We start from the raw sequence: 27768 nt of genomic DNA, 5'->3' as shown, positions 1-27768 counted from the left end.
TTGATTAAGTAATTCTAGCATTTTTTGGAAATTAATTAAATCTCGTGATAACATTTCATATCGTATAAATTCTGTAGTATAATAAATTGATACGTCTGCTTTAATTTGAAGTTTATTTTTTAGAGCTAGTGAATGAAACATTTTACTCAAAAATATGTTTTACTATTAATTTATTTCTATCTTGATTATATAATTCAGAAATTTTCTGAACAATTCTCTCAATGTTAAACAATGAGAACATGGCAACGCTGTGGAGTAATAAAGCAAGTTGTTATTTGTTATTACTCGTTCGGGAATTGGGACAGAATAACTGTCAAAAGTGTCAAATAACGTGGAAAGATAATTTATGAAAACAGTTTAAAATATTATGAACTTTTGTTAAAAAAATGTGAGAGAAGTTTTGTTGAAGTGAAAATCGGATACAATGATTTTATATTAATTTGGAAAACCTTCCACGATGGATTCTTTTACAGCCGATTTAGCTATTCAGGCTATTTTAGGTGAGTGAAGTACAAGAAAAAATTTTGGAAATGTTTTTTATATAAACAATTATGTTAATATACGTACAACCACGAATAAAAACACATAATTTAACAATCTAAATGGTGACTGGTTGAAAATAATCTATTGTACTCCAATTTATGTATAAATTAGATAAATGTTTTGGTAGTTCACTCCCTGCGGGGGGAGGACCTTTTATATTTTTAGTTTCATATTCGAATTCCCAACTAGGTCTGAGTACTCATTCAACTATATATTCATTAATGTATCTATAGAAAAGTATTTATTAACAGAACTAGAAATACAATTCAGTCCAGTCAGTTGGAATCAACAGGTGTTTTTATACGAATTTCACTGTTGGTTTCATATTTCAAATAATTGAGTATTTTTAACGTCAGTGAATGAAGGTAACACCTTCAATCCTGTTTTTATTCTTAAGAAGTTCCTATATATTATCTTCTTTCAAAAGAGTAGGTAGGTACTACAGCTGCAGAGATGAGTGAAGGTCATTAATGTTCAGAAAGCTAAATTGGAAAAAAGATATTACTAACAACAGTTTTTGTGAAGTATCTCAGGAACTGTATAAAAATTGTTACTTCTTTAAATTCGAATGGGAACCTATATGTCCATTGTATCTAGGTTAAAGACCTTTTTTTCTTTATAAACAAACTAACAGAAAGTAGACCACATTATCCTGTTGTTCACCTCATAATTAATAAATGTCCAGATGTTTATTGTTTGTGACTTTGTTGAAAATTGTACAATGTGTATATAAAAAAGTGATCCACTACATTCACTCAGTAGTCTCAAGATAAAATGCATAAATACCAAGGCAGGTAAATTTTTTTATTGAGGCGGATACGCCGTTATTCACTAGGGATGATTGTAATCGTAACTCATTTTCCTCCTAAGAACCACCCTTTAATTTTTCAATAGCTGATTGTACTATCTCCTTGGGAAGCTGTCTGTTAAACTGATTTCCAACCATTGCTTTTAATTTATCCAGATTAAGTGTATTCATGATTTGGTTTCAATAAAAATTATATCCTTGATATTGTTATGTTTTAGTGATTTATTGAAACTGAGATTGATGCTAAATATGTTTTGTGAATCAAACTGGGACTATACAAAAAAATGAGATATATGTGATCAATTTGCAAAATAGATGGTTGTTCAAAATGCCGGCGTATACTTCTAACTAAACAAATGCACTGATATTTTATCGATAACCTATAAACAATGTTTTGGATAATTCATACACCTTAATATATCTCTCTTAAACCTCTTGCAACTATTGTAGATCAGTGAATGATTATTCACATGATAAATGTTGTAGTAATCTTATATATGCATCTGAATATATCACTTTTGAACCTGTTTCATGCTGTAATAACCCGGATTTGTGTCAAGAATGTTGAAGCTTTTTCTAAGACCAAGCGAGAGACATATTATTTCGATAATGAAAATTTAAATTACCTACTGTACAAGTTGTTGAATGGATAAATAGGGGTTGGTCCTTTGGTTTTGACTTGGTCATTTTGTAGATGCTTCTCGAGGCTTCTCATTTCTCCACCAGCAGAACCAATCAGTAGAGTGATAACCTGCAGATTGTTTTTGGAGTAGTTTAAAAAATCTGTTTAAAATCTGTTTTTCCGTTAATCAGCTGTCGCCCCCATACGAACGACAATTTTCAGAAGTTGAGAAACTTGTGCGAGCTAAGGACTAACGAGGTCTTACCTTTTAACGTGTGATTCCTAATATTTCTACTTACACATCAGAGCAGTGCACCAAAGGTTTTGATACAAGGTGGATATTTTATGTACATAGTTTTATTTACAAGTTGGAGCTGTTACTATAGTTTTTCAAATCTAGGAAGAGACTTGAGAATTCTCTCTCTCTCTCGCTCTCATAGTCTTCTAACAAACGCACATCTAGTGAGCGGGACCATAACGGAATTCAGAAAGCTCTTCCTACATCTGACAAGCTGTAGTTAATTGTAGTCGGATGGCTCTGGACTCTGACGAAGGTTTTAAATTGCCAGTGAAACTACGATGAAAAAGTCGAGTATCAAAGGGCACTGGTGCATTGGTTGAATCTATCCTGTAATGATGAGGATTATTACTTCGAAACTGGTTTGTAGGTGATTGCTCTATTAAGCAAAATTTTGCTGTTGGACAAATGAGGAGCATCTGCAAAAGAATCATCAAAATTATTCAATATCCCTCGTAGTATCGATCAGGAAATAGTTGTTTTCCTACTATGTAAAAAGGTTCTGAGAGGTGAATGTATCCAATACTTATTCGAAGTATTTATCTTCTTGAAATAATTTTTTATTATATAATATCAATGTGATATTGATTTATAAATCATAGTGACTGTAGCGGTAGCTTTAACAACATATTTACATATTCCCTCCTGTAATTATTCTTCAAAAGTTCATGCTGAGATACAGTTAAGAGTTTCAAATATTGAGTGAGAGAAACACTGTTTTTCAATTGCTAATGTATTGTTACAGTTTTTGTGGGTGCACCCATAAATGTGGAACAGTTTTAATTCACTTTCTGATTAAAACAATATAAAGCAACACTCAATATTTCACTTAATAATTATACTATACCAAGTTTTTCCATGAATTTATATTTCCTCAACTGCAGTATTAGAGGAATGAATTTCAAGAAGGTGAAAGTGTATATATGGTAAGTATGGGTTTTGTAACAATATTCAATAAAGAAGTCAAATAGTCAGCTAGTAAATAAATATGGCTAGTTTTTAATTCAAGAAGTGCAAGTGAAAGTGCAGCAAAAAAAAAAGAAAATAGTCTACATCAGTAGTTTTTACTTTAACACCAGGGACTGCTGTAAAAAATGGACAAGGTAAGTTCATAAATTTAATTAGTGTAGTTTGATTTTACCCAGTCGTTCCAAATCAACGTCTAGGACACCTTTGCCCTCAATTCACAACTACTCGAACTTATTCAAATTTAACAATTTGAACTACCTTTGCTCCCATAAGTAACATACTCGTATAGCAGAAAATAATATATATGGAAAGGGGAAAGGAAGATTAGCTTCATCACAATTTTTTTTTGAGAACACATACTGAAGGTTTGTTGTTGAGGAGCAACACATGCACATAGTATAACTACGTAGGCACTCAACAATGTAGAATGAAAAGCGAAACGGCCAAAATATCCTGTCTCCCTGGTTGTGTTTTTAGTTTAATACAAAATTGAACATATTTGAAATACCTAACCATGCAAATAAGATCGTTAAAAAATTAAATAATTTCCACATCAACCTTCCATTGAGGAATGAATATTTCTGTATACAAAATTGTCCAAAATTTATGATATTGTTCAGTGGAAATAGTTGAAAGCTTCCACCATTGATCATATAAACAAACCATGATTAATGTTTACCTTTACAGTAATGTTGAACCATTGCATCCAATAGTTTATATATATACTTAAATGGTTCATAGGCCTCTAAACCACATTTTCGGCTGAAACTGAACACTATGTATGAAATATGCTGGAGTAAGATCCACTGGATCGTTTGATACATTGCAAAGCTATCTATAATTCATGAGTGCTTCAATTTGGGAGAGTACTGCAGAAAATTCTTCGTAGATCAGTATTTGATTCCCAATGACTCTTGGTAAATATCGTTTACAACTTTTAATATTGGATTCTCAAATGTCTCCAAATTGGAATGCACTAGGGAAGTTAAAATCCAGTTTATTCTTCAAAGTTAAGCGCGTTTTGAAAATGATCTGTATAATTTTTGGTAGTAACTAACTGGCGAACATCATTCAGGTAACCTTTGCCTCCTACATAGTTATTTCCACAATCTTAATATAAGAAGGAACATTTGAAGGTGGTTGACAATGTTTCATGGTGCATTTCATAAGTTTGGACTTCCATTGTCTAATATGATATAAAATGATTTGAAATTCCTGAAAGAATCAATAAAATCAAAAAGATTAGCAACAATTGAACAATGAACAATTAACAAGAAATTTTAATTAAAAATTAAAAAACTTCAAGCCACAATCGTCTTCGGGTGGACACGACGTTTCGATTGTTAGTATCCACCCGAAAACGATTGTGGATACTAACAATCGAAACGTCGTGAAGTAACTTGGCTTGAAATCTTTGAATTTTTTATTTTAATTGTTGTATTTTATATCAATTAATTTTATTGATTCTTTCAGGGATTTCAAATAATTGTATATCATATTAGACAATGGAAGTCCTTACTAATGAAATGCATGAGAAGGAACAATTTCAAGATATGAAAGAAAACGATTGAAGACATTCAAAAAACTTTCTATCGATAATGAAGAAGCTAATTCGAAGTGGAGTGCTTTGGTTGATAGGCATATGAACAATCATGCATAGGCTTTTTTGGTACTGACTCCTCCATAACGCCGTATAGTTATTCGAAAGCTTCCGATGTATTGGAAAGTTTTCGTCTGGGTTGTCCTGTTGTCCTGGCAGCTGGTGAGTCTGCCATAACAGGCAATTGAGGTTTCGGATTGAGTTTGAAGCAATTGTATCATTTCTATATGGCGAATATTTTTGCCGGAATGGTGATTGCAGAAGGTAATCACCAGTTCGGTGATATTTTTTGGCTATAAACAATTAAAATGATTACAAAACGATTCGATTTTGAAAGTAATACTGTATGAAAACGCTTGATAAAACTATTATATAGCGTAATATCTGTTGCGGTTTTGTAAACTGTCTGGTGGAAATCTCCACAATGAAGTACTCTTGAACAAGTTATGGAATTTCATCAAGTATCGGCAAATTCTATTCCAGATTATTATTTTAGTCTTGTTCAGGATAGATACTGTTTTTAAAAACTTCTTTTGAACTTTCTCAAAATAACGATCAATCCATCATAAGAAGGGTTCCACAATATACTACAATGTCCTGATTTACTTCTTACAAGACTCAAGTATATTACTTGTTTTTCACAATTGTGAATTATAAATCCTAGTAACTTACTTGCCTTATAAACTAGCTGGTTAATATGAGAAATATTAAAATTCAATTATTTTCCAGAACATCAATCGTGATTTTGACACCTTCAGAGTATCCATATCACAAGATAATCTTGCGAAGAAATACAATGGATTTCATTAATTATCTTAAATATCTTCATATCATCTGTGTACAATAATGTTTGAGAATGTATCGTAAATAAATAATAGTGTTGTAAATCATGCCCTAAAGAAAATAACGCCGCTGGTAGCCATAAACCAATCGTGATGTAGCTAAGAGCGCGCGACTGTACGATATTCGCTGCCGCTTTAGATGTAGCGAGAATAAGGCTACCGATTTTGATGGAATTCCGGCGAAATTTTCTAGCGCATTCGATTACGATATATAAACGCTAGCCACGAGCATATCGACACAGTCAAGTGGAAGTTACAGTGCGGTACGCGAAGCGATCTAGTAAGACGATAGACATTCGAATAATAGTTGAAGTTTTAGTTGAAGTGTTTATTGTGTGTAAAGTGAAATAAGGTTAAGTTTGATTATTCAGTGTAGTTAATTAATGGTCAACCCACCGGGAAAAACGTAACGATGGGAAAAGAAACGATCTCAAGTTGGATTCTTATGAAACGCTTGAAATCAGAGTAAATTTATAACATCTTATACTACTTATATCTTCGTATTCAACTGGCATCGATTCGACAGGTGAGAGTTCAGTAATTGTGGAATTGAAAGTGAACTACCACGTCAATCTGATTTTTTATTAAGTACACCAGAAGCAAACTGAGAGCATACATTAGTAGTATGTAGACTGTAGTGAAATTCTGAAATCGATATAGACGCACACGTTCACTAATCCAATCCGATAATATTATCTCCTAGAGTTACGAGTATCATCAGTTTGTAGTTACTGTTCTTGTTCATGTTCAAGAGGAAGATCAAACAGTTTGATCACTTGGTGGTCGAAACACATGTCGAGGTGTTAAAATAACGGTTTGGTGTTTGGGAAAAACTCCAGTAATTAATATTCATTAGTACACCAAAGGTTCCAAACACTGCATCACAAGTTTTAAATATGGGATAACTGTGAAAACAGCATTGTTTTATTGTTTCAATTTTTTATAACATTCGGAATCTGTTTAATCTGTTTAAAATCTGTTTTTCCGTTAATCAGCTGCCGCCCCCATACGAACGACAACTCTCAGAAGTTGAGAAACTTGTGCGAGCTAAGGACTAACGAGGTCTTACCTTTTAACGTGTGATTCCTAACACGTTAGGAATGATGGAATGATTTTCATGAACAATATAAAGGCAATTGACGTAACTTTGTCTGACTTATTAGTCTACAAATTCATACGTTCAAAATCGCATCGCATCGCTCAATATTAGATGAAAAAACTGCTGAAGCAACAAATTCAATAATGTTATAATAATGAGAGGAGAATGCTGCAGATCAATGGCATCTTCATTCAAATGTAGGTTTTCGTTCGGTAATATTACTAAATATGTTATTTTCTTTAGTTTGGTGTAAAATAGATGTGTCTTTTAATTTCAATATTAACTTTGACGGGTCTGCATTTTATTGGATCGGAGACATTAGTTGCAGAAAATGCAGCTAAGAAAAAAATAAAAAAATAAAATTTGTTTATTATAAAATGATACGAGACTATTTTTGTTTAATTTTTTACCAGTTCAAAATAGTGTGATAATTTATTTGTTTGAAACAAATTCTTTATCAAATAATATATTTTTTCATATTACAAAACAACAGTGAAAATAATGATTTTTCAGAAAAAAAATGGTTCCTTAATATTGATATTTACGCGCAAAAATGCATAGTTAATCAATAAATGCGTTCCATGTATATTTTTTCAAGAAACGATTTTTTGAACCCGACATAATTTATCAAATTTCCTCAAAAAATTAATTATCTCGTGAATAACCATGCATTTGTTTATATGTATGTTGTATCGTAGCAGTCTATATTCATGCATGTGCATAATATGTAACTTTTATCGATAAAAAACAAATCAGTCGCAATATTTGAAAATATTTTGTTCGATGTTGTATTATATATTTTCAATTTTTGAAAAAACTAATATTTTTTTCAGTTTTTCCATCGGATTAGAACCTTGGTTTAGAATGAACTAAACTAAATATGGAGAATATTCTTTCAACGTACGTGGCAAAAGCATCAGCATCGAGAAAACACTTTTTCGCCAATGGAAATATTTCATTGCGAATTTCAAGATTGTGTGGGTTTTACAGTTTTCATCGTGGAACATAATATCGAGTGAAAGGGTCGATTTAGTTAGGGTTTTGATGATAAGTTAAAATCTGGTTTAACGATAAATCAGATTTCACCGCTTTATGCATGACAACCATCAGAAAGTTTGAGCTATATAAGGATTAACAAACAGCTTCTAAAGCAAGTTTTTTTCACTATGTGTTATAATGTTTGCCGTTTTTGAGGCTCGTGACAACTTTTTTTAGACAGGAATTCACAGGAAAGGGCAGATTTGCATTTCACATTTTTTGGTGACTTTTGAGAGAAATTGTCTACATTAAAATAAAAATAAAAAGTTGAACTGTTCATATAAAGAAAAAATAAAAAGGCAATCAAAATATTAAGGAAAATTGTGATTTTCATAAGAAAATCATTATTATGAAAATTTTCAGTATCAGTTGAGGATTCACCCTTTTAGATGCCATACTGTTCAGGTATCAGTTGATAATTTTTAATAAATGGAATAAGTCGATCAGCATACAATAAGATAAATGAAAATATGTGTAGTGTACTACCTCGTAAAATCTAAAGCGTTTGTTGGCCACCAAAATAACAAACGTTTCCATTTTAATTATTCCCATTATAATAATCATGAGAAGGTATAATAGCTGAATTTTCATTGAACCGTGTCGATACACCTTGACGGTCGGTGATGTATTGACCTCACCCTCTCGTGAACTTAGGGGTGTTCAGCAGGTGAGCATAATCACCCCCGTGAAATGGATAGTTGAACGATTATTTCCTTTTGCTGGTTCACTGACTTTCGTCGCAAAATTGCGTGGGTTTGCCCGATCAAACAGTTGTCGTGGGTTGATGTTTCTGGTTGTTCACGTCTAAAAAAAACCCCATTTGCATTTGAAATGTTTCCGATTCTTCAAAATTTACCTGGCATTGTTTATTATTATTGGGATATTTCTTCGAAGGATGATTTGACTTATATATATACATCCATACTCCTTAGTTTATTTTTTAAGTACTTCAAGATGATGAAAGTGCCGAGCACCTATAAAAATTATTATAATTTCAAGAGTCACACATACCCCCCGAAAAATTGAATTCACGTTAAGAATCAAATTGAAATAATATTAAATGTATAGAATGGTGCTTAGATTTCAGTTTAAAGAATGAACAATCATCTAAATAGGTGACAAAAGAAAATTTCTATGAATTCGACGTAATGGAAACACTCAAAGTGTGAAGTTATGTGCGTTCCGCTAAACGAGTTCCGGTATGATCAAAGGAAGTTGCTATCCCCCCACACATAAAGCAAAAAAATCTGTAACGACGACAACCACCAAAAGTAGAAACTTGTAAGAGCTAAAGTTCAACGAGGTCTTACCTTTCAAAGTGCGATTCCTAGCATGGGTTGTATGATAGGCAGTGAAAACAAGCCGTCCGGCCTCGCGGCTTGAACCACCTTTTCACCGAACGGTTTATTGAATTAGTGAACCAAACCACTCACGTCAATCCAACAGGTTACCGTCCCACCAAAAAAGGTTCCCGTTTTTTCTTGAAAAGTGAGCATCACAAAAGCTTTTGTTGAAAGGTGGGTCAGAAGTTCCCGGTAGCTGGTTATTTGGCATGAGTGGTTTGTTTCACTCATTCAATCGACAGTCAGATGAAACGGTGGTTCGAGCCGAGAAGTCGGACAATCGAATTTCATTGCCTATCGTCCAACCCATTTAGGAATCTAGGAATCGCACGGTAAGAAGTAAGACCTCGTTGTTCATAGCTCGCATAAGTTTCAACTTTTGAGGATTGTTGTTCGTAGGGAGGCGACAGCTGGTTAACGTAAAAACAGAATTTAATAGAAAAATAGCATTTAACAAAACAGAATTCAATTGTTAATTTATTTTTTAAATATCACTATATATGTTCCTAGGTTATTCATTTCATTCAAGTACTACCAAGTGTCACCAGAGTGATGCCGTCATGTTATTTTTCGTATTCTTTTCAACAAACTTTTTCATTATTATATGTATACTCTCCCATATCATGGGAATGTATAAAAATAACTAGTCCGCCATATTGAAATTAGGGTGATGATTCATTCCTCTACTCTTTTTAGCAAACCGTTTTATTTGATATCCATATCATAGGAGTTCATAAAAAATAAGTACTCTGCTATCTTGGACGGTCCGTCATATTGGATGCAGAATGACATTAACTCAGCTAACCATGCATTGTCATCCAAACTGAATGTGTTTACAAAATTACAGCTCAATCAGTTGAAGGCGACTGCTTTGAAATTCAGTTGCAAGATTTGACTCAACTGACATAAATACGCTGTCTGTTCGAAAAACGAGGCGAATTTTCATTTTTCTCAAGAAATATTCCTTCATCAATTTCTCTTTTGTTTATATTGAAAGGGTTATATTTTTAGGAGTGACTAATTTTTTGGGAAAGAAGGTTTTTGGCTTTCTACTACTCCATCTTGATACAAAAAAATGTGGGAATCTTCCAAAGAAAGGAAGGAAGCAATCAATTTTTAAAGAACTAACTCTACATAGATATTTAGATCATGCAAAGAAGTAACTTTCAGACACAAACTGGAAGAAAAAGCTCTCCATGAACGGCTACTTTCATATGAACATTGAATTATGTTTAAAAATCTGTTTAAAATATGTTTTTCCGTTAACCAGCTGTCGCATCCCTACGAACGACAACTCTCAGAAGTCAAAACTTATGCGAGATAAGGATTAACGAGGTCTTACCTTTTAACGTGTGATTACTACACGAAAAAAAATCTTTCGAAACAAATACTTTCATATGAACACTGAATCATACAAAAAACACTTTTCTCTACTCAGTTTGTATTCCAAACATTCGTTATGGAATATACTAAATGAAAGGTGAAACTTTTACTTACATGGAACACTGTCATCTTCACTGGTAGACATCGATGTTTCGTCGTAACACATTTGCCTTTGGGTTCTTCAGTAACAATCTGGATAATATTATAAGAAAAATTCACACAATTCATTAATAAATTACGATTTTTATGTCACGGAATAAGTTTGGTTTACTTATGTCATCGATGACATCGTAATGACATTCATTCACTTATTTGATTGAATATTGAATCCCATCCAGAAGGAATCTTGTTTATATTGAAAAGGTTATATTTTTAGGAGTGACTAATTTTTTGGGAAAGAAAGTTTTTGGCTTTCTACTACTCCATCTTGATACAAAAAATGTTAGAATCCCCAAAGAAAGGAAGAAAGTAATCGATTTGAAAAAAAGTAACTCTATACATAGATGTATAGATCATGCAAAGATGTAACTTTCAGACACAAACTGGAAGAAAAAGCCCTCCTGAAACAGCTACTTTCATATAAACATTGAATTACACGAAAAAAAAAATCTTTCTAAACAAATACTTTCATATGAACACTGAATTGTACGAAAACACTTTTCAGTTTGTATTCCAAACATTCGTTATGGAATTAAATCAGATATCATTCACAGGATTTCTACACAATATACTAAATGATAGGTAAAAATTTTACTTACGTGGAACACTGTCATCCTCACTGGTAGACATCGATGTTTCGCCGTAAGACACTTGTCTTAGGGTTCTTCAGCCAGAAGGAATCATGTTTATATTGAAAGGGTTATATTTTTAGGAGTGACTAATTTTTTTAGAAACAAAGTTTTTGACGTTTCTACTACTCCATCTTGATACAAAAAATGTGGGAATCTTCCAAAGAAAGGAAGGAAGCAATCAATTTCAAAAGAACTAACTCTATACATAGATGTGTAGATCTATTTTGTCCCTTTCAAAGTAGTCCCTCTCAGATATAATACACTTGTGCCAGCGTTTTTCCGATCCTCGATGCAGTTCTAATACTTATGCACTTTTTGGTATGTCCTTTCATGGGTGTCTTCAATCTTGGGAACAGGAAAAAGTCGCAGTCGTTTTCGTCGTATTGCTTCTCGCAAGCGGCACATAACTTCAATATAATAATACTCATTATCGACCGTACGACCATGTGGCAAGAACTCCTCGTGTACTACGCCACGGTAATCGAAGAAAACAGTGAGCAAAATCTTGACATTTGATGGAACTTGGCGTGATTTCCGTGGTCTTGGCTCTTCTGGGCTCTTCCATTCAGACGATTGGTCTTTGGTTTCGATGTCATAACCATATTCCCATGATTCTTCACCAGTTATGACCCTTTTAAACAAATACGGTTCGCTGTTGACATCATTCAAATCAAATCCTGAGCGATGCTCATGCGACCGTTTTTTTTTGTCAAAATATAGTGAATTTGGAACAACCTTCGTTGCCACAGGCTTCATGCCTAAAATTTCCGAAAAAATTACATGGCATGAGCCAACCGATATGCCGACATCCTCAGCAATTTCTCTAATAGTGAATATTACTGGAGTTCAATCCTAACACCAAACAGTTATTTTTAACACCTCGACACGTGTTTCAATCACCAAATGACCATCTTCAAGGGGTGGATTGAACTGTTTAATCTTCCTGTTGATGGTGGTGATTGAAACACGTGTTGAGGTGTTTAAAATAACGGTTTGGTGTTGGGATAAAACTCCAGTATTATTCATTACTACACCAAAGGTTCCAAACAGTGCATCGCAAGTTCCCTAATAGCGATTCGACGATTCTTTATAACAGTTTTCTTCACCTTCTCAACATTTTTATCGGTTGTTGATGTGCTGGAGCAACTAGGGCGAGCGTCGCCATTCACATCTTCTCTATCTTCGGTGAAGAGTTTGTACCACTTGTAAACATTTTTCTGACTCAGAGTACAATCACCGTATATCACTGACAACATTTCAAGTGTTTTTGAGCACATAATTCCATTTTTTACACAAAATTTGATGCAATTTCTCTGACCCATTTTTTTCGACACCTGAAAATCGTCAAACATGCAAAACACTTCTAACTTTTATGCGTCTCACCAAGAAACTAAACATGCTAAACAGCTGAAACAGTGAACATATATTCGAGACGAGTGTACCAGCATAAAAAAATTGTTTCACCATATTGTTTGAACAATTCACTACATAGGTATTCTATGTATGTACAAACATTGCAAGTTTATTAAAAGTTTGTAAAAGAATTACTTCAAACTTAAATAAATATCAATAAAAAAAATTCGTGACGACGCCAAATACTATAATTTGAATTGAAAATTTTTTACCATTTGTTGGAGGTGATGTACATGATGAAATCAAAATATTTTTAAACAGAGACATATGCCTGTTCCCCATTTCTGATAATAACATCATGATTTCGTTGATAATGTGTTGTGCTACAAACCTCTATGGATATCAACTCCTTTGAGCCAATAACTATATAAAAGATATTGAATCGGTATATTAGGAATTTCTGAGGTTTCTTTATAAATAAATAATCGGTTTACGTCAAATAAAATCCCCCTATTGACATATTGCGAAATTTATTATTATTCCTGTGGTTATTTTTATAAAAATTTGTTGACCAGTTATGAAGCATTTATTTTTGCATAAAATTGTAATCCATGAATGAACAACTTTCTGACTCGCCACTGCCCTCTGTTTAGTATAATTCAGAGTTTCAGAAGATCAAACACTGAACGTCAGTGGGTCGCAGTTGGCCGCATCATTTTAAGTTAAATTTAAAGCACAAACAAGTGCCGAAGTTAAACTTCATCGAAACTTTTCGAAAAAAAAGTTTTCCATATGGTGCGCACTTTAATGGTGACACTGTATATGAATATTCATTTTCATTTTTTATTGCTGAGTGAGGTTGAATTATGTCTTCAATGATATGACGAAGTACTTTTATTTTTCAAGTGGAGAAACACATGTATTTTAATACATAATTGAATTTATTATTACTGTGATATACTTCTAGAATCTACCAGAAATAAGGCACCTTTATAGATTGATACTCCTTCAATGAATGTCGAAGGTACACTAACTAATTAGGTTCGTTCCAACCAGCGTCAGAAACAGTTTCTGACAGTCAGGATTCTGCGCAGTAATGTGATTGCGTTCCAACGTGAGTTTCCAACCATTAGTAAACTATCAGCTTTCTGTTCCATCCAAGATTCAAACCTGTTCGAAATCTATCAGAATGGTTTGAGGATTATCTTCTAACCATCAATCTGACGCATGCGTATTTCGTATTACTGTTTCTATTTTATGTTCATGCAACGTACAAACAACATAACCTGCAAAAATTGTTATAAAATAAATTATGTATTTGCTGGCGCAGGAAAAATTGGGAATTCTTTAAGTGAACCTATAATATGAACATCTTTAATTACACAAATTAGTTATTGCGGTGACCTTCCAGTTCCATGTTGATAAGTAAATAGAATAGAGATATAAAATACTGCAACCTTCTTTTACTCTCCAGAAATACACTTGAATAGATTTATTTTTGAAGAATTGAAGGGGTTATATTTTTAGGAGTGACATTCGTTGTGGAATGTTTGAAATACAAACTGAGTAGAGAAAAGTATCTTCTGTATAATTCAGTGTTCATTTAGAAGTATTTGTTTCGAAAGAATTTTTTTTTCTTTCGTGTAATTCAATGTTTATATGAAAGTAGCTGTTTCAGGAGGACATTCTTTCAGTTTGTGTCTGAAAGTTACTTCTTTGCATGATCTACACATCCATGTATAGAGTTACTTATTTTCAAATTGATTACTTCCTTTCTTTGGAAGATTTCCTCGTCCCCTTTTTTTGTATTAAGATGGAGTAGTAGAAAGCCAAAAACATTCTTTCCCAAATTATTTTTAAAGGTTATGTTGAAATTCCATGCCAAACTTCAGTTGAACTATCAGCTGTTCCAGTCAGAAATTTCAAATTAATCAGAAACCAATATTTACCAGACATGCGCGTTGTCAACGATTTACAAACAGTTGGAAATCTGTTTGTGACTCAAGGTTGGAACGAACCTATTGACGTAGTACATCAATTCTTGCGAATTGATGTATACAGGGAGATGCATTACAGATGCCCTCCTCTACAAAAAAACATATTTTTTGTACAGATACATTTTTTACCGGTTTAGTTTAAAGTTTCGGCCAATCATTTATTTCTTCAATACTGTCTATACAAGTTTCTACTTTTCCACGGTTTCTGCTAGAACCAGGTTCAACAATTGCCGATTCTCAAAATGAAATTTTTGCCCCTTTTCAGCTTACTACTATATAAAAAATTAACAAGGCATTTGGCAATTTTAGTGTTAATGAACGCACTCTTTGACGTTGGTTTGCGAAATTTCGTTCCCAAGCCCCGAAGTGGTCGACTTATATTAATCCAGGACGAGGATTTGAAGACCCTGATGGATTTTGACCCATCACAAACGGTTCATGGGATTTCGGAAGAACTGGGCGTCGTCTCCCATGCGGTTTTTGATGGTTTAAAACGCATTGAAAATGTCAAGAAGCTCGAAAAGTGGGTGCCGTACAATTTGAACGATCGACAGAAAGTGTCACGTTTCGAGGTCTGTTCTCCTTTACATTTGGGCAACTGAAACGAACCTTTTTTTGGATCGGATCGACACGTGTAATGAAAAATGTATCATCTACGACAACAGGACAGTGGTTGGACAACGATGAGCCACCCACCCAAAACATCATAGAAGAGCGCGTTTGTGAGGAAATCGACGAAATGTACCGAAAATTGTGTCAGCAGCAGCTGGCACTGGTTAACAGAAGAGATCCGATCCTGCTTCACGACAACGCCCATCCGCACGTTTCACAAAATCACCGTCCGAAAATTTAACGAATTAAGCGTCGAGGTTATGCCTCACCCACTATACTACGCAGACCTCACGCCAACCATTTTTTCAAGCACTTCGATAACTTCATCACCAGTAGAACCTTCGCCAATCAGGACTAGGCAAAACGTCCTTCGTCGACTCCATCGAATTCCCAGCACATTATTGTTATGCTAACGGAATTAATCGACTTGTGTTATTTTGGCAAACGTGAGCTAATTCAAATGGCGCTTATTTCAATTAAATTAAATAAGTATTCACTGAGGTATTAAAGTTTAAAGAAGACTCATAAAACATACAAAACTTTCGAAGCAACCTTATACCTAAATTGCATAATTCTCATAGAAATGAAAGTTTTAATATGTCCATTCCACGGCAACTAGAAATTCACTCTATTAAATTGAATTGGTTATGGAAAAATCATGTGAGCTTCAGAATGTTCCCACAAACAAAATTCATAGTTGATCATATTCAAGAAATCGAATTTCATAACTCTTCATTTGACTGCATGGAAGGATTATCTGTTCAAACAATCGTGAAATTTTTGAATTGTTTAACACAACGCGAAGAAAATTGAATTGAACATATTTTTTCAGTTGCATTCCTGTTTTACCTAAAAAACCCAAACTTTTTGATTGCTCCCTTCGAATTCGTTACATTTATTATTCTTCAAAAAATGTTTAGTGTGTTGCTGGTCACACGGAGTCAGGCCTCAAACTACGTTCTCTTTTTTATATAATCCTCTTTCGTCGTTGAAGGTGTTAGGTCATAGTTTATGTCCAATGTGAATGGGTCTATTCGACCCTCCACCGCAACCCGCAAGGGTTTATTGTGGCTCACACCTATTCACACTCGACCAAATAATCCCAGCTTCTTAACGAAGCCGATTAGTTTGTATGGTGAGTGGTCTCAGGTCAGATGGCAAGAGTACGGCTCTGCCGAACTCTAAAAACCTGATTCGGTCCCCAGCGGGGCAGGCCTTCTTGAAACAGCAGAGCTGTTTTGTACCTGTACCTTTGTACCTGTCCCGCTGAGGATCCAATCAGGTTTTTATAGTTCGGCAGAGCCGTACTTTTACCATGTGACCTGAAAGTCGAGTGTGCATAGGTGTGAGCCACTATAAACCCTTGCGGGTTGCGGTGGAGGGTCGAATAGACCCACTCACTTTGGACCTAACCTAACCCTTCTTGTCTTCAATCGAGGACCGTCTGTCCGGTTCTAATGATGACCAACAGACTGAAACAGCTGTATACCGGTGGTTCTTAAGGTTGAAATCAAATTGGGAATGACCAGAATAGTACCTACTCATCTATTATCACAACACAACAAAAAATATTTTTTGAATGTTTCCTACACTAAATTAGTCAATTTCTACTAATTTTGGGGTGATAAAAACGAAAATAACAATGAAAAATTTTTATTAGCTCTGGTTTTTGAGATACACAGTACTTAATCTTAAAGAGTAGTTATACGTGAAAAGTGAAAGTACATAAAACAATATTGTTATGTTTCTTTTAGAATATTTTAAGTACAAAATTAATAAAAAAAAAACATTCTTAGTGTTTTGACAAATAAAAGAAGTTTGTACCACCAAATTTCAATTAAGTCCATCCGATTCATTGTAAGATCGCTGTCGTTTAGCTTGTCTTTTATAAAACACTTCTGGAGCATCCCTACACACAGACCAGCAGTAGTCTGCAAGCATTGCTTCATTCCAACGGCCCTGATATCTCTGTTCCATTAAGGCAATGTCTTGATGGAATCTTTCTCCATGTTCGTCACTCACAGCTCCACAGTTTTGTGGGAAGAAATTAAGATGAGAGTGAAGAAAATGAATTTTTAAGGACATGTTGCATCCAAGTTGGTGGTAAGCTTGAAGAAGCTCTTTAACCAATGCTGTGAAGTTATCATCTCTTTTGTTACCTAAAAACCCATGTACAACCCCCTTAAAGGCTTCCCAGGCTCTTTTTTCATTTCCTGTTAAAATCATGTCAAAAGCAGGATCATTTACGATTTCACGGATTTGAGGCCCAATAAAGATGCCTTCCTTGACTTTAGCATCACTCAACCTGGGAAACTTTGCTCTCAAGTACTTAAAAGCTTGTCCTTCCTGGTCCATGGCCTTCACAAAGTTTTTCATTAGTCCCAACTTAATATGTAATGGGGGAAGGAGAACATCCTTAGGATCTACAAGAGGCTCGTAAACTACATTTTTCTCATTAGGGTTTAGGTCTCGTGTAGGCCAGTTCATTTTTTTATAGTGAGATTTTCTATCCCGACTGTCCCACAGACACAAAAAACAACAGTACTTGGTGAACCCTAATTGCATTCCTGGGAGTATAGCAATGACTTTCAGATCACCACAGATGTGCCACTTGTGTTGTTCATATTTGATTGATTGGAGAAGTGTTTTCATATTTATATACGTTTCCTTCATGTGAACTGCATGACCTATAGGAATAGAGGGTAGCTGATTTCCATTATGCAGAAGTACAGCTTTTAAGCTTAGTTTTGAAGAGTCTATAAACAGTCTCCATTCAGATGGAGTGTGATCCAAATTCAAGCAGTCCATCAAACCATTAACATCAGAACAAACTACAAGTTTTTTTTTTCTCAAAAAAAGGAAGCAAATCTTTTTGACGCTGTCTGTACTGAGATATTTTCCATCATGTTTTAGAAGATTCCACTGTTGTAGTCTTGACCCTAACAGCTCAGCCTTTTCCTTAGACGAGCGAAGATCTCTTATAAGGTCACTCAACTCTGCTTGACTAATTCTGTGCGGATCACTAGACCTATCGCTTACCTCAAAATCAGGGTCATAGGATGTAGAAGGATGGGTTGCTCCTTCTAAACAGTCTTCATCACCTTCCTCTAAAATTTCATAGTTTTGGGGTGGAGAAGGGACTGGCAAATTGTCTGAGTTTGGTACAGGCCGAAGAGCAGATGGGAGAATTAGGGTATTTAACCGTTCCTCTTTTCTTCATAGATAAACCATGCTTAATGGGAGAAGTTAAGCAGAAATAACAGTCGTCTGTATGATTGGTAGGCTCACGCCAAACCATAGGTACTGCAAAAGCCATTGCCCGGTTTTTATTTTTCAGCCACTCTCGCAATATGACGGAACAAGAATTACAACATATATGAGGAGCCCATGATTTATCTTGGTCCCCAACTTTCACACCAAAATAATGTTCATAGGCTGACTTAACGATAGGTGTCATTTTACGTTTCTGAGCCTTAAATGTTATTTCACCACATATATAGCAAAAGCTATCGACAGAATTCACACACTTTCGAGGCATTTCAGATCAGCACTTAAATTAATTTAAAAATCAACTTCACACGATAATTTCAATAGCAACCACGTGCGTACAATTGACAAACTCACATAGGTTATGTTTACTACTTAAGAACAGCTGATGAGAGGGGTGTTATGTAAACAAACATGTGTACCAACTGTTGGTGATAAATATTTCATTTGTTGAAAACTCAATATACATATATATAATATAATGATACTATATCTTGAAAACAAGAGCTAATATATAATTTTTATGGTCACTTTCGGTTTTAACACGTGGAAATACATTAAAATCATCTAATTTTAACCCCGAAACAAAAACTTTGTTGTGTTGTGTTATCTATCTATTTATCTTTTGATTTTTATGGAATCATTTTCCAGCATTAACCTTTCTTGATTATATATCGGCGTATTTCCGGTCGGCCCCAAGCGGCGACAACTCACGCTATTTTAGATGAATTGTACTCAACTTTAATCCTCTACTAGCAAATTTTCACAGTTTTCCTACTTTAAGTTTTCGCAATATTTATCAACGCAGCTGCCGAAGAGTCACCCCGTATATCGGAGCCATATTCGGGTTCGCAGTTAAGACGATTTTACAGTCGCAGCCGGGCAATTACTATCGAGTGTTCGAGCCGTTCGAGGACCATTCGCGGACCATTCGCCTAGCTATTTTGAATACGGCTCTGCTTCTATCTTGAATCTTCAAGTTTGATGGACTTGCTGTATACATATACGGCGTTGTCACATCTTCAATAGTTTCCTCGAACTGTTAACAATTTCAACAGAAAATTGTCTTATTTATGGACAAATAGAATATATCGTATCGAAAAACTGAATATGAAAAATGAGAAATAAAACTTTCTATATTTTTTTACCACTTGTATTTGTAACTATCGTTTCGTCCTATTAGAACATTTTGGTATTCATTTTAAAATGTTCGTATAGGACGAAACTGCTTTTGTTACGAATAAAAGTGCTAAAACAACAGGAAATTATTTCATTCCTCACTTTTCATGATGATTTACTACCACGTAATAACGGCTTCATCCATCAATTTATTGCAAAATAAATAATTCATTTTGTTCGATTGATGACCTATTTATTTTTTTGGAAATTCATATTAAATATAGGATAGAGAAAATAACTTTTGTCTAATTTCTACAAAGATTTTTACTTGTTAAGACCTGTTTCGGTTTCTCTATCCTATATTCAAATGACTCGTACATTTTGGATGTATTGATAGTTAACGCTGGACAACCTTTTTCAGAGTAACAATGATTAATGTACAAGAGATGCACTCAAAACAACAACAACAACGGAGATATAAAATCAATCGGAAAATGTGAACAAACAATCGTAACAATATAACATTATATTGAACAATGATCTATGAGAGAAGTGATTTTTTAATTGAACATATATAAAAATCGTTGAATATTTGATTTCTTTTTCACCTACTATTTACTAACTTTGATTCTTTGATTAACATCAGATACACATAAATAATCAAATCTCATGATAATTACAGTGACATGTGTGTGTCATATTTTAGTTTTATTTGTAATGATATATTTCCAATTTTGGCTCAGCTACACGACACTGACAAGGGCCCACTGATCCACGGGCAATATTTCAAAAAAATATGTTGAAGAAATATTCATTATCGTATTTGAGTATAAATTATTGTGAGATTTTCACTGAACAGTGAAACGCCTATTAATACGCCAAACACAGGGGGGCTTGTGTCATAGAGTATGACTCACTTTTTTCTATGATTTTTCGTCATTAATCACATAGTGTACCTTTTTCAGTTTTGACTATAGAATGAAAAACCCAAATGGCATAAATGCAATTATTTCAGTCAGTATGCATAAAAACCTGACATATGTCGTTTTTTTTTTCATTCAAAAATAAAGACTACCTATTAAGTTACGTAATAGGATATAATTTCGAAATCTAAAATGATCATGTTTCAGATTTTTTTTAGAAATAGGTATGTACGATTGCAGTGATGAATTTATTTCATTTGGCTATTCCACAATAAGTATATGAAAAACTGGCAACATCGATGAGATGAGTGTATGTGAAATTTAAGGTTCTGTCACAGAATATTGTTTACTATTTTGTAGTTCTGTTTTGTTTTTAAATTGTGGGCTATTAACAAGTTTGGAATGCTTTTTTTACAATCCTTTTTTTGGGATTTGAATTGATGACAGTCCTTACACAAATGTGTTTTGTTATTCGTTAAAAAGTCTCTAATTTCACTACGAACATCAGTCTGGTGCAGTGCGTGTAGGATATTCATAAGGTGACTTGTCAAAGGTGAGGTTAGAATATTGATTATATTCTTGTAATTGTTCTATTGGATACTTTTACACACAAGTTATTACTATTTAAACCGTTTCAAAACCTCTTCAACTTGAAAATTGTTTCTGTCATTCATAAAATCCATTTTCTCGATCACAAGTGATATTGACCTTAGATATCATAACTGTAAAGTAGTCAATGACTTCTTTGTTGAATGCATAGTTTTGAATAAAACCCAGGATACAAATTAATTGATGCTAGTCAATTCTTCCGATGTATAAGGGTAACTTAATGAAAGGCATATAACATTCCCCTAATCGTTGCTTTTACTTCTGAAATTTTCCGAATTATTATTTTTATCAAATCATTTTATGTAAGTTACATTTATGAAATTAGACTAAAACTGAAAAAATGCAGTTTTCATCTGAGATATGTAATGTCTTGTCCTTAAGTTTACTGTGAAATCATGACTCAATTACAAATAAGTTTTCAATTATAAGAATATATACTTTCCGATTGGTACTACTAAAAGCAACTTGTGCATGAAAGTTACCACTGAAAATTGATGATCCCATTGCTCATGATTTATTACTGATGACTTGCAATTTTAGACTGGTGCATGAACCTATTTTTATGAATCAGTCATTAAGTTATGGGTATTATTTGATGTACCAAACCAAAGTCAGAAAATATTTTCCAAGTTATGTATTTTTTTAGGTATATTACCAGTTTTCAGAAGTGACAATCTGAAATGGCATCGAGGAACAAATTGGGCACAAAACATGACGACCACAGTGTTGAAACTTTGGCCGAAGTGTTTCGATGTTTCATTTGCATGGAAAAGCTACGTGATGCTCACTTATGTCCACATTGCTCCAAGCTGTGTTGCTATGTTTGCATTCGCAGGTGGCTCACCGAACAACGTTCTCAATGTCCCCATTGCCGCGCTTCTCTACACTTGCATGAACTTGTGAATTGTCGATGGGTAGAAGAGGTCACCCAACAGCTAGATACTCTGCAAGCAGTCACTTTAAATGGTAATAGAGTCGATGAAAATGATAGGGATAAATGCTCGACTCATTTGGAAAAGCTATCAGTGTATTGTTGGACTTGCAGATGTTGCATTTGTCATCAGTGTGCTTTGTGGGGTGGCACACACTCCGGCCACACATTTAAACAATTGAATGAAGTGTATGAGCAACATGTTACACAGATAAAAGATGAAGTGGCTCAGCTTCGAAGACGTCTTATGGAGCTCATCAGTATTGTGCAAGAAGTAGAAAGAAATGTAGAGTCAGTAAGATCAGCTAAAGATGATAGAGTGCGAGAAATACGTAACGCAGTAGAACTTATGATAGCTCGGTTAGATTCTCAGCTCAAAACCAAATTGCTCACCCTAATGGGTCAAAAAGATTCACTCACACAGGAAACTGAACAATTGGAGCACTTATTGCTTGAAATCGAACATAAGTTGCATACTTGTACTAGATCAGAATTGATCTCTAAAAGTAGTGAATTATCAAGGATGATACACGCTATAAGGAAAAAACCAATGACTAGCTTTGTCACAGCACCGGTACCAGCAGATTTTCATAGTGAAATAGTACCTTCGTATGATAGTAACACTTTTGTTATGCATTCTTTTTCACAATTACAACGTAAAGCAGATCCCGTATATTCTACCCCGCTCCATTGCAATGGGTTATGTTGGAGATTGAAAGTTTATCCAGATGGTAATGGAGTCGTAAGAGGTAACTATCTCTCAGTTTTTTTGGAGCTCAGTGCTGGATATCCTGAAACTTCCAAATATGAATACCGGGTTGCTATGATACATCAAGCTGGCAGAGATTCTTCAAAGAATATTGTCAGAGAATTCGCTTCTGATTTTGAAGTAGGTGAATGTTGGGGTTATAATAGATTCTTCCGTCTTGATCTCTTGGCCAGTGAAGGTTACCTAAATGAAACTTTGGATACATTGGTTCTGAGATTCCAAGTTAGAGCGCCTACATTTTACCAGAGATGTCGTGATCAACAGTGGTATATAAACCAGCTTCAAACTGTTCAGCATCAATACATTTCCCAGATAAACGAGTCAAAGGAACGACTAGCAGCTGAAATATCGAGGAACGCTGTCGCTGCCACACTGAGGTCTTCAAAAAGACAAAATGAAGTGACCAATATGTCACTTGTTAAAAATATGTTCAATTTACCTACTGTACTCAATGATATTGAAAACATTCCCCTTGCAGAAAGGTCTTTTTCAAGTGAACTTGGTAATTTCACCAGAAGTTTAACAACATCTATGACCAATAATCAGCCAAAGTCGGAAGATTGTCCTTGTTCCTCTAAAGGAAAAGGGGATAATTTTGCAAAGAAATCCAATAATAGTCCTCCCCATCAAATGCTTGGGTTAGGGGTTTCTTTGAGTTCACCAAACCTCCTGAATTCCACTGTTTCATCATCAATGCTATCAACTAGTAGCAGCGAGAGTGACCTCAGTGAGACTGAACCTCTGGTGGAAGAATTTAAACCAAGACCAATGTGTTTGCCAGGTTTATCTTGTGAGGCTTCCAATGATGAAAATGATGTAGACCTTGAAACAATGTCAGGTGAAAACGATGTAGAGTATGCTGAATTTTCCATGGCTCAAAGAATGGTGGCACGAGACCCCAGTTCTACCAGTAGTAGTATTGTAGGAGCTACAGCATTATCTCCAACAGATCTCATGGATAGCTTCGAACAGAAATTGAGGCTTCTCCAGTTTGATCAAATTTTTTTGAATAAACAAGAAACCGTTGCCAATAATACAGCCTCTTCTAGTTCCACTGCTTTGTTGGACCTAACACCTCCTAACACAAATTTGGGTTTGCTTGGTTCAGCATTATCTATTAAGAGTGATAGCCCTGGTACTCCAGAAAATAAGAAAAAACTCAAACAAAGATTCAAATCAAATGATGCTCCATCTGGATCTAGCAGGCAAGGAGGAAATTGGATACAAACTGTTCCGATCTCCCACAACACAAAGGAGTCTGTTATGGGTCCCCTCGAATCTTTTCTGCGGTCAATTAACTGTTACCCGGAGCAAGATCAAAATCGAGCAAAAGATATTACTTCGAAAGAAAAGGAAAAAAATGCTTCCAAGGCAAAATTTCCCCCTCTCCTGCCAACTTCGCCTCCACCAATGAGTGATAACTTGGAGGTTTCTTTGCAACCCCCATCTGCTTCAGGTTTCAGCTGGACTCCGTCTTTATTAGGTCAAAGACGAGCTGGTAAGTCTCCTCGAGTGCCAACAAGTGATCATGCATTACCAGAGAAGGACGAAAGTAATTCTGAAGATCATCCTCATTCTGCTTAATATGTATAAGTATATAGGTGTTTATATTTAAATGAAAGATAAACAGCTCACAAAAATACCTAACAATACCTCATAATTCATTAGAATTTTTAAGCCATATTTTTTAACAACATTAAATGAAAATATCTAAATTATTGCAGATTATAGAAGCTGTTACGTATATCATTGTAAAGTCCAAGTTATTAGCATTTTGAAAAGTGCAAATAATTGTTTTTGAATTGAAATTCTGTAATGGAAAATTCTGATTAAAATATGTATAGTGATTGCTTATTTAAAAAATGAACAATATTACCGTTTTAATTGAAGGAATCTAGTCAAATTAAAGTGAATTCAATGAATACAAGAATAAGCAATAACTGTGAGGAAATAGAAAACTAATTACTAGGAATTGAGATTGGCTAAAATTTAAATATAATAAAAGTATACAATATGTGTCACATCAAACTTTCATTATAATTTTCAGATGAGATTATCAAAAAATGTTGCATAAGTTAGGTTTTTGAATGAAATGTATATTGCTTTTCATATTTGGATTTTACAACTATACAAATTATTTTTAAAGAGAGCGCTCAATATTTCATTGAAGATGTGATATAGGGTTTTTAAGGAAAATACCTAGCGAAAAAATTTCCCGCGAATTTCGACCCAAAATCATTCGTATGTATCTGAAAGTGAAAGTTTATCCCCTTAGATATGAATAGAGGCCTGGTTTAGTGTTGAGAATTATTCTACTTCATATCTTGAAGACACCAACTTGAGGAAGCTATTGTATAGCAATACACGCTTCATGGTTTTTGTAAAACTCATAGTGACGAGAATCATTCTTGCCTGGAGAAATTATTGTATAGTGAAACACGTGTCGCGGTAAAACCCTTTTAGTGAAAATCTTACAGTAAATTGTATCAGTTTCAAAGGACAATATTGAGTTAAACTAAACAGACATACATATAGATGTTTCAGAATACATCAATATATGCAGAAATGTAAATATACAAAGTTACAAAATTAATATTAATTGTTATTTCATGGGGTTTTTAATAACTTGTCTATTGACAGGCACTGTTACACAGAATTTCAGGAGAATTAGTCCGCACTTATAGGCTGACAACAAGGAATTATTTTTTTTTCCTGAATCTTTTCATTCTGTATTCGCTTTAATCAATGCAAAGATAAGTAAATACTTCTCTTGAATATACACGAAGTCAAATTTCACATAAGTGCTGGGGTAGGCATTGGAAGGCAAATAAGGTGTGACTGATATAAACTAAATACTGGCCGTACGGCCCACTTCTACTGGATATTCAAAAAAAGCCCTTTCATCGATAGCTAAAACTTTTATAAAAACTTTTTTTGATAACTTCACTCTTTCATCTCAAACTACTAATGGAAGTTAGAACTGTATGGAACAACTTACACTTCTGCATTTTATCAGTTCGGACTTCCATTGTCTAATATGATTTAAATTAATTTGAAAAATTTGTAAAAAAAATAAAAAGATTAGCTGAAAAAATAATTTTATTAGACAAAAAACTGAAATTACAATGAAATAGCATACAAGCAACAACCAAAAAACCAAAAAAATTGAACTATTAACACGAGCTGAAAAATTAAAAAAATATTAACAAGAAATGAAAATTAAAAATATAAAATTAAAAGATTCAAAACAAAGTTATTTCACGACGTTTCGATTGTTAGTATCCACTATCATCTTCGAGTGATAACAGATTCTTTCAGGTATTTCAAATCAATTTAAATCATATTAAACAATGGAAGTCCGAACTGATGAAATGCATCACGAAACATTGTCAGCCACCTTCAAACAACTTACACTTCTCTTGCTAGTACTAAGATAGATTTCAATCAAAGAACTAGGAGCAGTTTGTTGGACAAGCTATCTTGTTTTTAATTTTTTTGATTGATACCTCAGTTGAATTGAAAAATCACGGTTTTGAATAATCAACAAATTTTTAGGATGTACACTTATTTTATTAGGAAACACTTCTTAGTAGTCATTATTGCCTGTATTCTGTATACTGAATTTTTGAGAGCATTCATTGAAATGCAGTGTAAAAGTGGCAAAGTAGTTGTTTCAAACCATGTAAAATCTAATCAGGAATATTGATATTGTAATATCATTTACCTTCTTTCAGTAATTTTCTTGTACGTTATGCAAACCACATTAGGTGCTAGGTTTTTCTGAGCTGGAAAATTAAGTAGTTATGTTGAATGGAATAATCTTTATTGAATGAATTGTGATTGATTTTGTGATTAACTCATAGCATGTATCTAATCAAAATTGATTATCGTTTAAGAGGAGGATATTTTTTTATTATATGTATGATTTGCAATAGGTCATTTAAGTAGTATCAATAAGTTCTTTAGAATATGAAATTTTCTGCATTTTGTTTTTTTCTGAGATTGCTTAGCTTATTTACTCAGTAATTTTACATTTCAGTAAAATTTCAATTATCCAAATTATTTAGGACCAACCCTAACCCAGTTAATCAAACTCTGTAAAACATTTTAATTTGTATTTTTATTTATGAAGGTGAGGTGAATGACAGAACAAATTGCCAATTTATAAAGTGAATTCAAATACAATAACCATTTCCGGGTATGTAAGTTTTTGGTTGGTTCTAAATGTGGAAGCTTATAAATACATTTGATAGTTTTCTCAATAGCTTAAGATTCGCGGTATTTACTGTATTATTTCTTGACTTCAGAACATGCATTGTTTGCATAAATACACGATTTCACCTGAAAAATCTAAATGAAAAATTCTCTAAAAGTAATCTGTAAAATTGGCAATCCAGATAGTTGGAGTTATACTTTACTATCATTATCACCATTTATGTGACGTTGAAGTTTCAAGTGAAAATATATAGGATTATTATCTTCACATAAGGACAGCTACTTTGGTAGTCAATAAATTAATTGACTACTTATGATTATGTTTTTATTCTATTTTGTTCAGAGGATATTTTTCTATTTTTATTGTGATTTATAAATGCGCTATTTTGTTTTGTGTCACAATGATGCACTTGGGCACTTGCTCCATTCTGTTTGTTATTTATCAAAGATAGAAATCATTGATTTTTGTCTAGCTGCTATTATATTATATGGTAGTACATATTGATCGATCAATACATTGTATCTATGTTTAAGGTTTCATGAATTTATGTTAAATTTATATATTATTGTTTAATTACTCTTTTAAATATCTCAAATTATAAAAGAAACAAATTCATTAAAATGGCGTTGAATTAAA

General features: G+C 33.8%; 1 protein-coding gene across 3 annotated transcripts; it reads left to right on the top strand.

The window, feature by feature from the left end:
• Positions 1 to 290: 290 nt before the first annotated feature.
• On the top strand, positions 291 to 27768 carry LOC111504286 (E3 ubiquitin-protein ligase TRIM37). 3 transcript variants are annotated; one of them, XM_074184595.1, is made up of 2 exons: positions 291 to 500; positions 21863 to 27768. In XM_074184595.1, exon 2 carries the CDS (start codon positions 21897 to 21899, stop codon positions 24498 to 24500), a length of 2604 nt encoding a protein of 867 aa, XP_074040696.1. In that variant the 5' UTR covers positions 291 to 500; positions 21863 to 21896; the 3' UTR covers positions 24501 to 27768. The 3 variants fall into 3 exon arrangements, with proteins under 3 accessions (XP_074040696.1, XP_023014574.2, XP_074040695.1); XM_023158806.2 differs by lacking the exon at positions 291 to 500 and adding an exon at positions 20912 to 21160; XM_074184594.1 differs by lacking the exon at positions 291 to 500 and adding an exon at positions 20912 to 21165.

Source organism: Leptinotarsa decemlineata, unplaced genomic scaffold, assembly GCF_025532065.1.
Source record: "Leptinotarsa decemlineata unplaced genomic scaffold, Ldec_3_MD MMD2_tig00026354_RagTag_RagTag, whole genome shotgun sequence".
NCBI lineage: Eukaryota > Metazoa > Arthropoda > Insecta > Coleoptera > Chrysomelidae > Leptinotarsa > Leptinotarsa decemlineata.
This window is presented reverse-complemented; position numbering and strand designations above follow the sequence as displayed.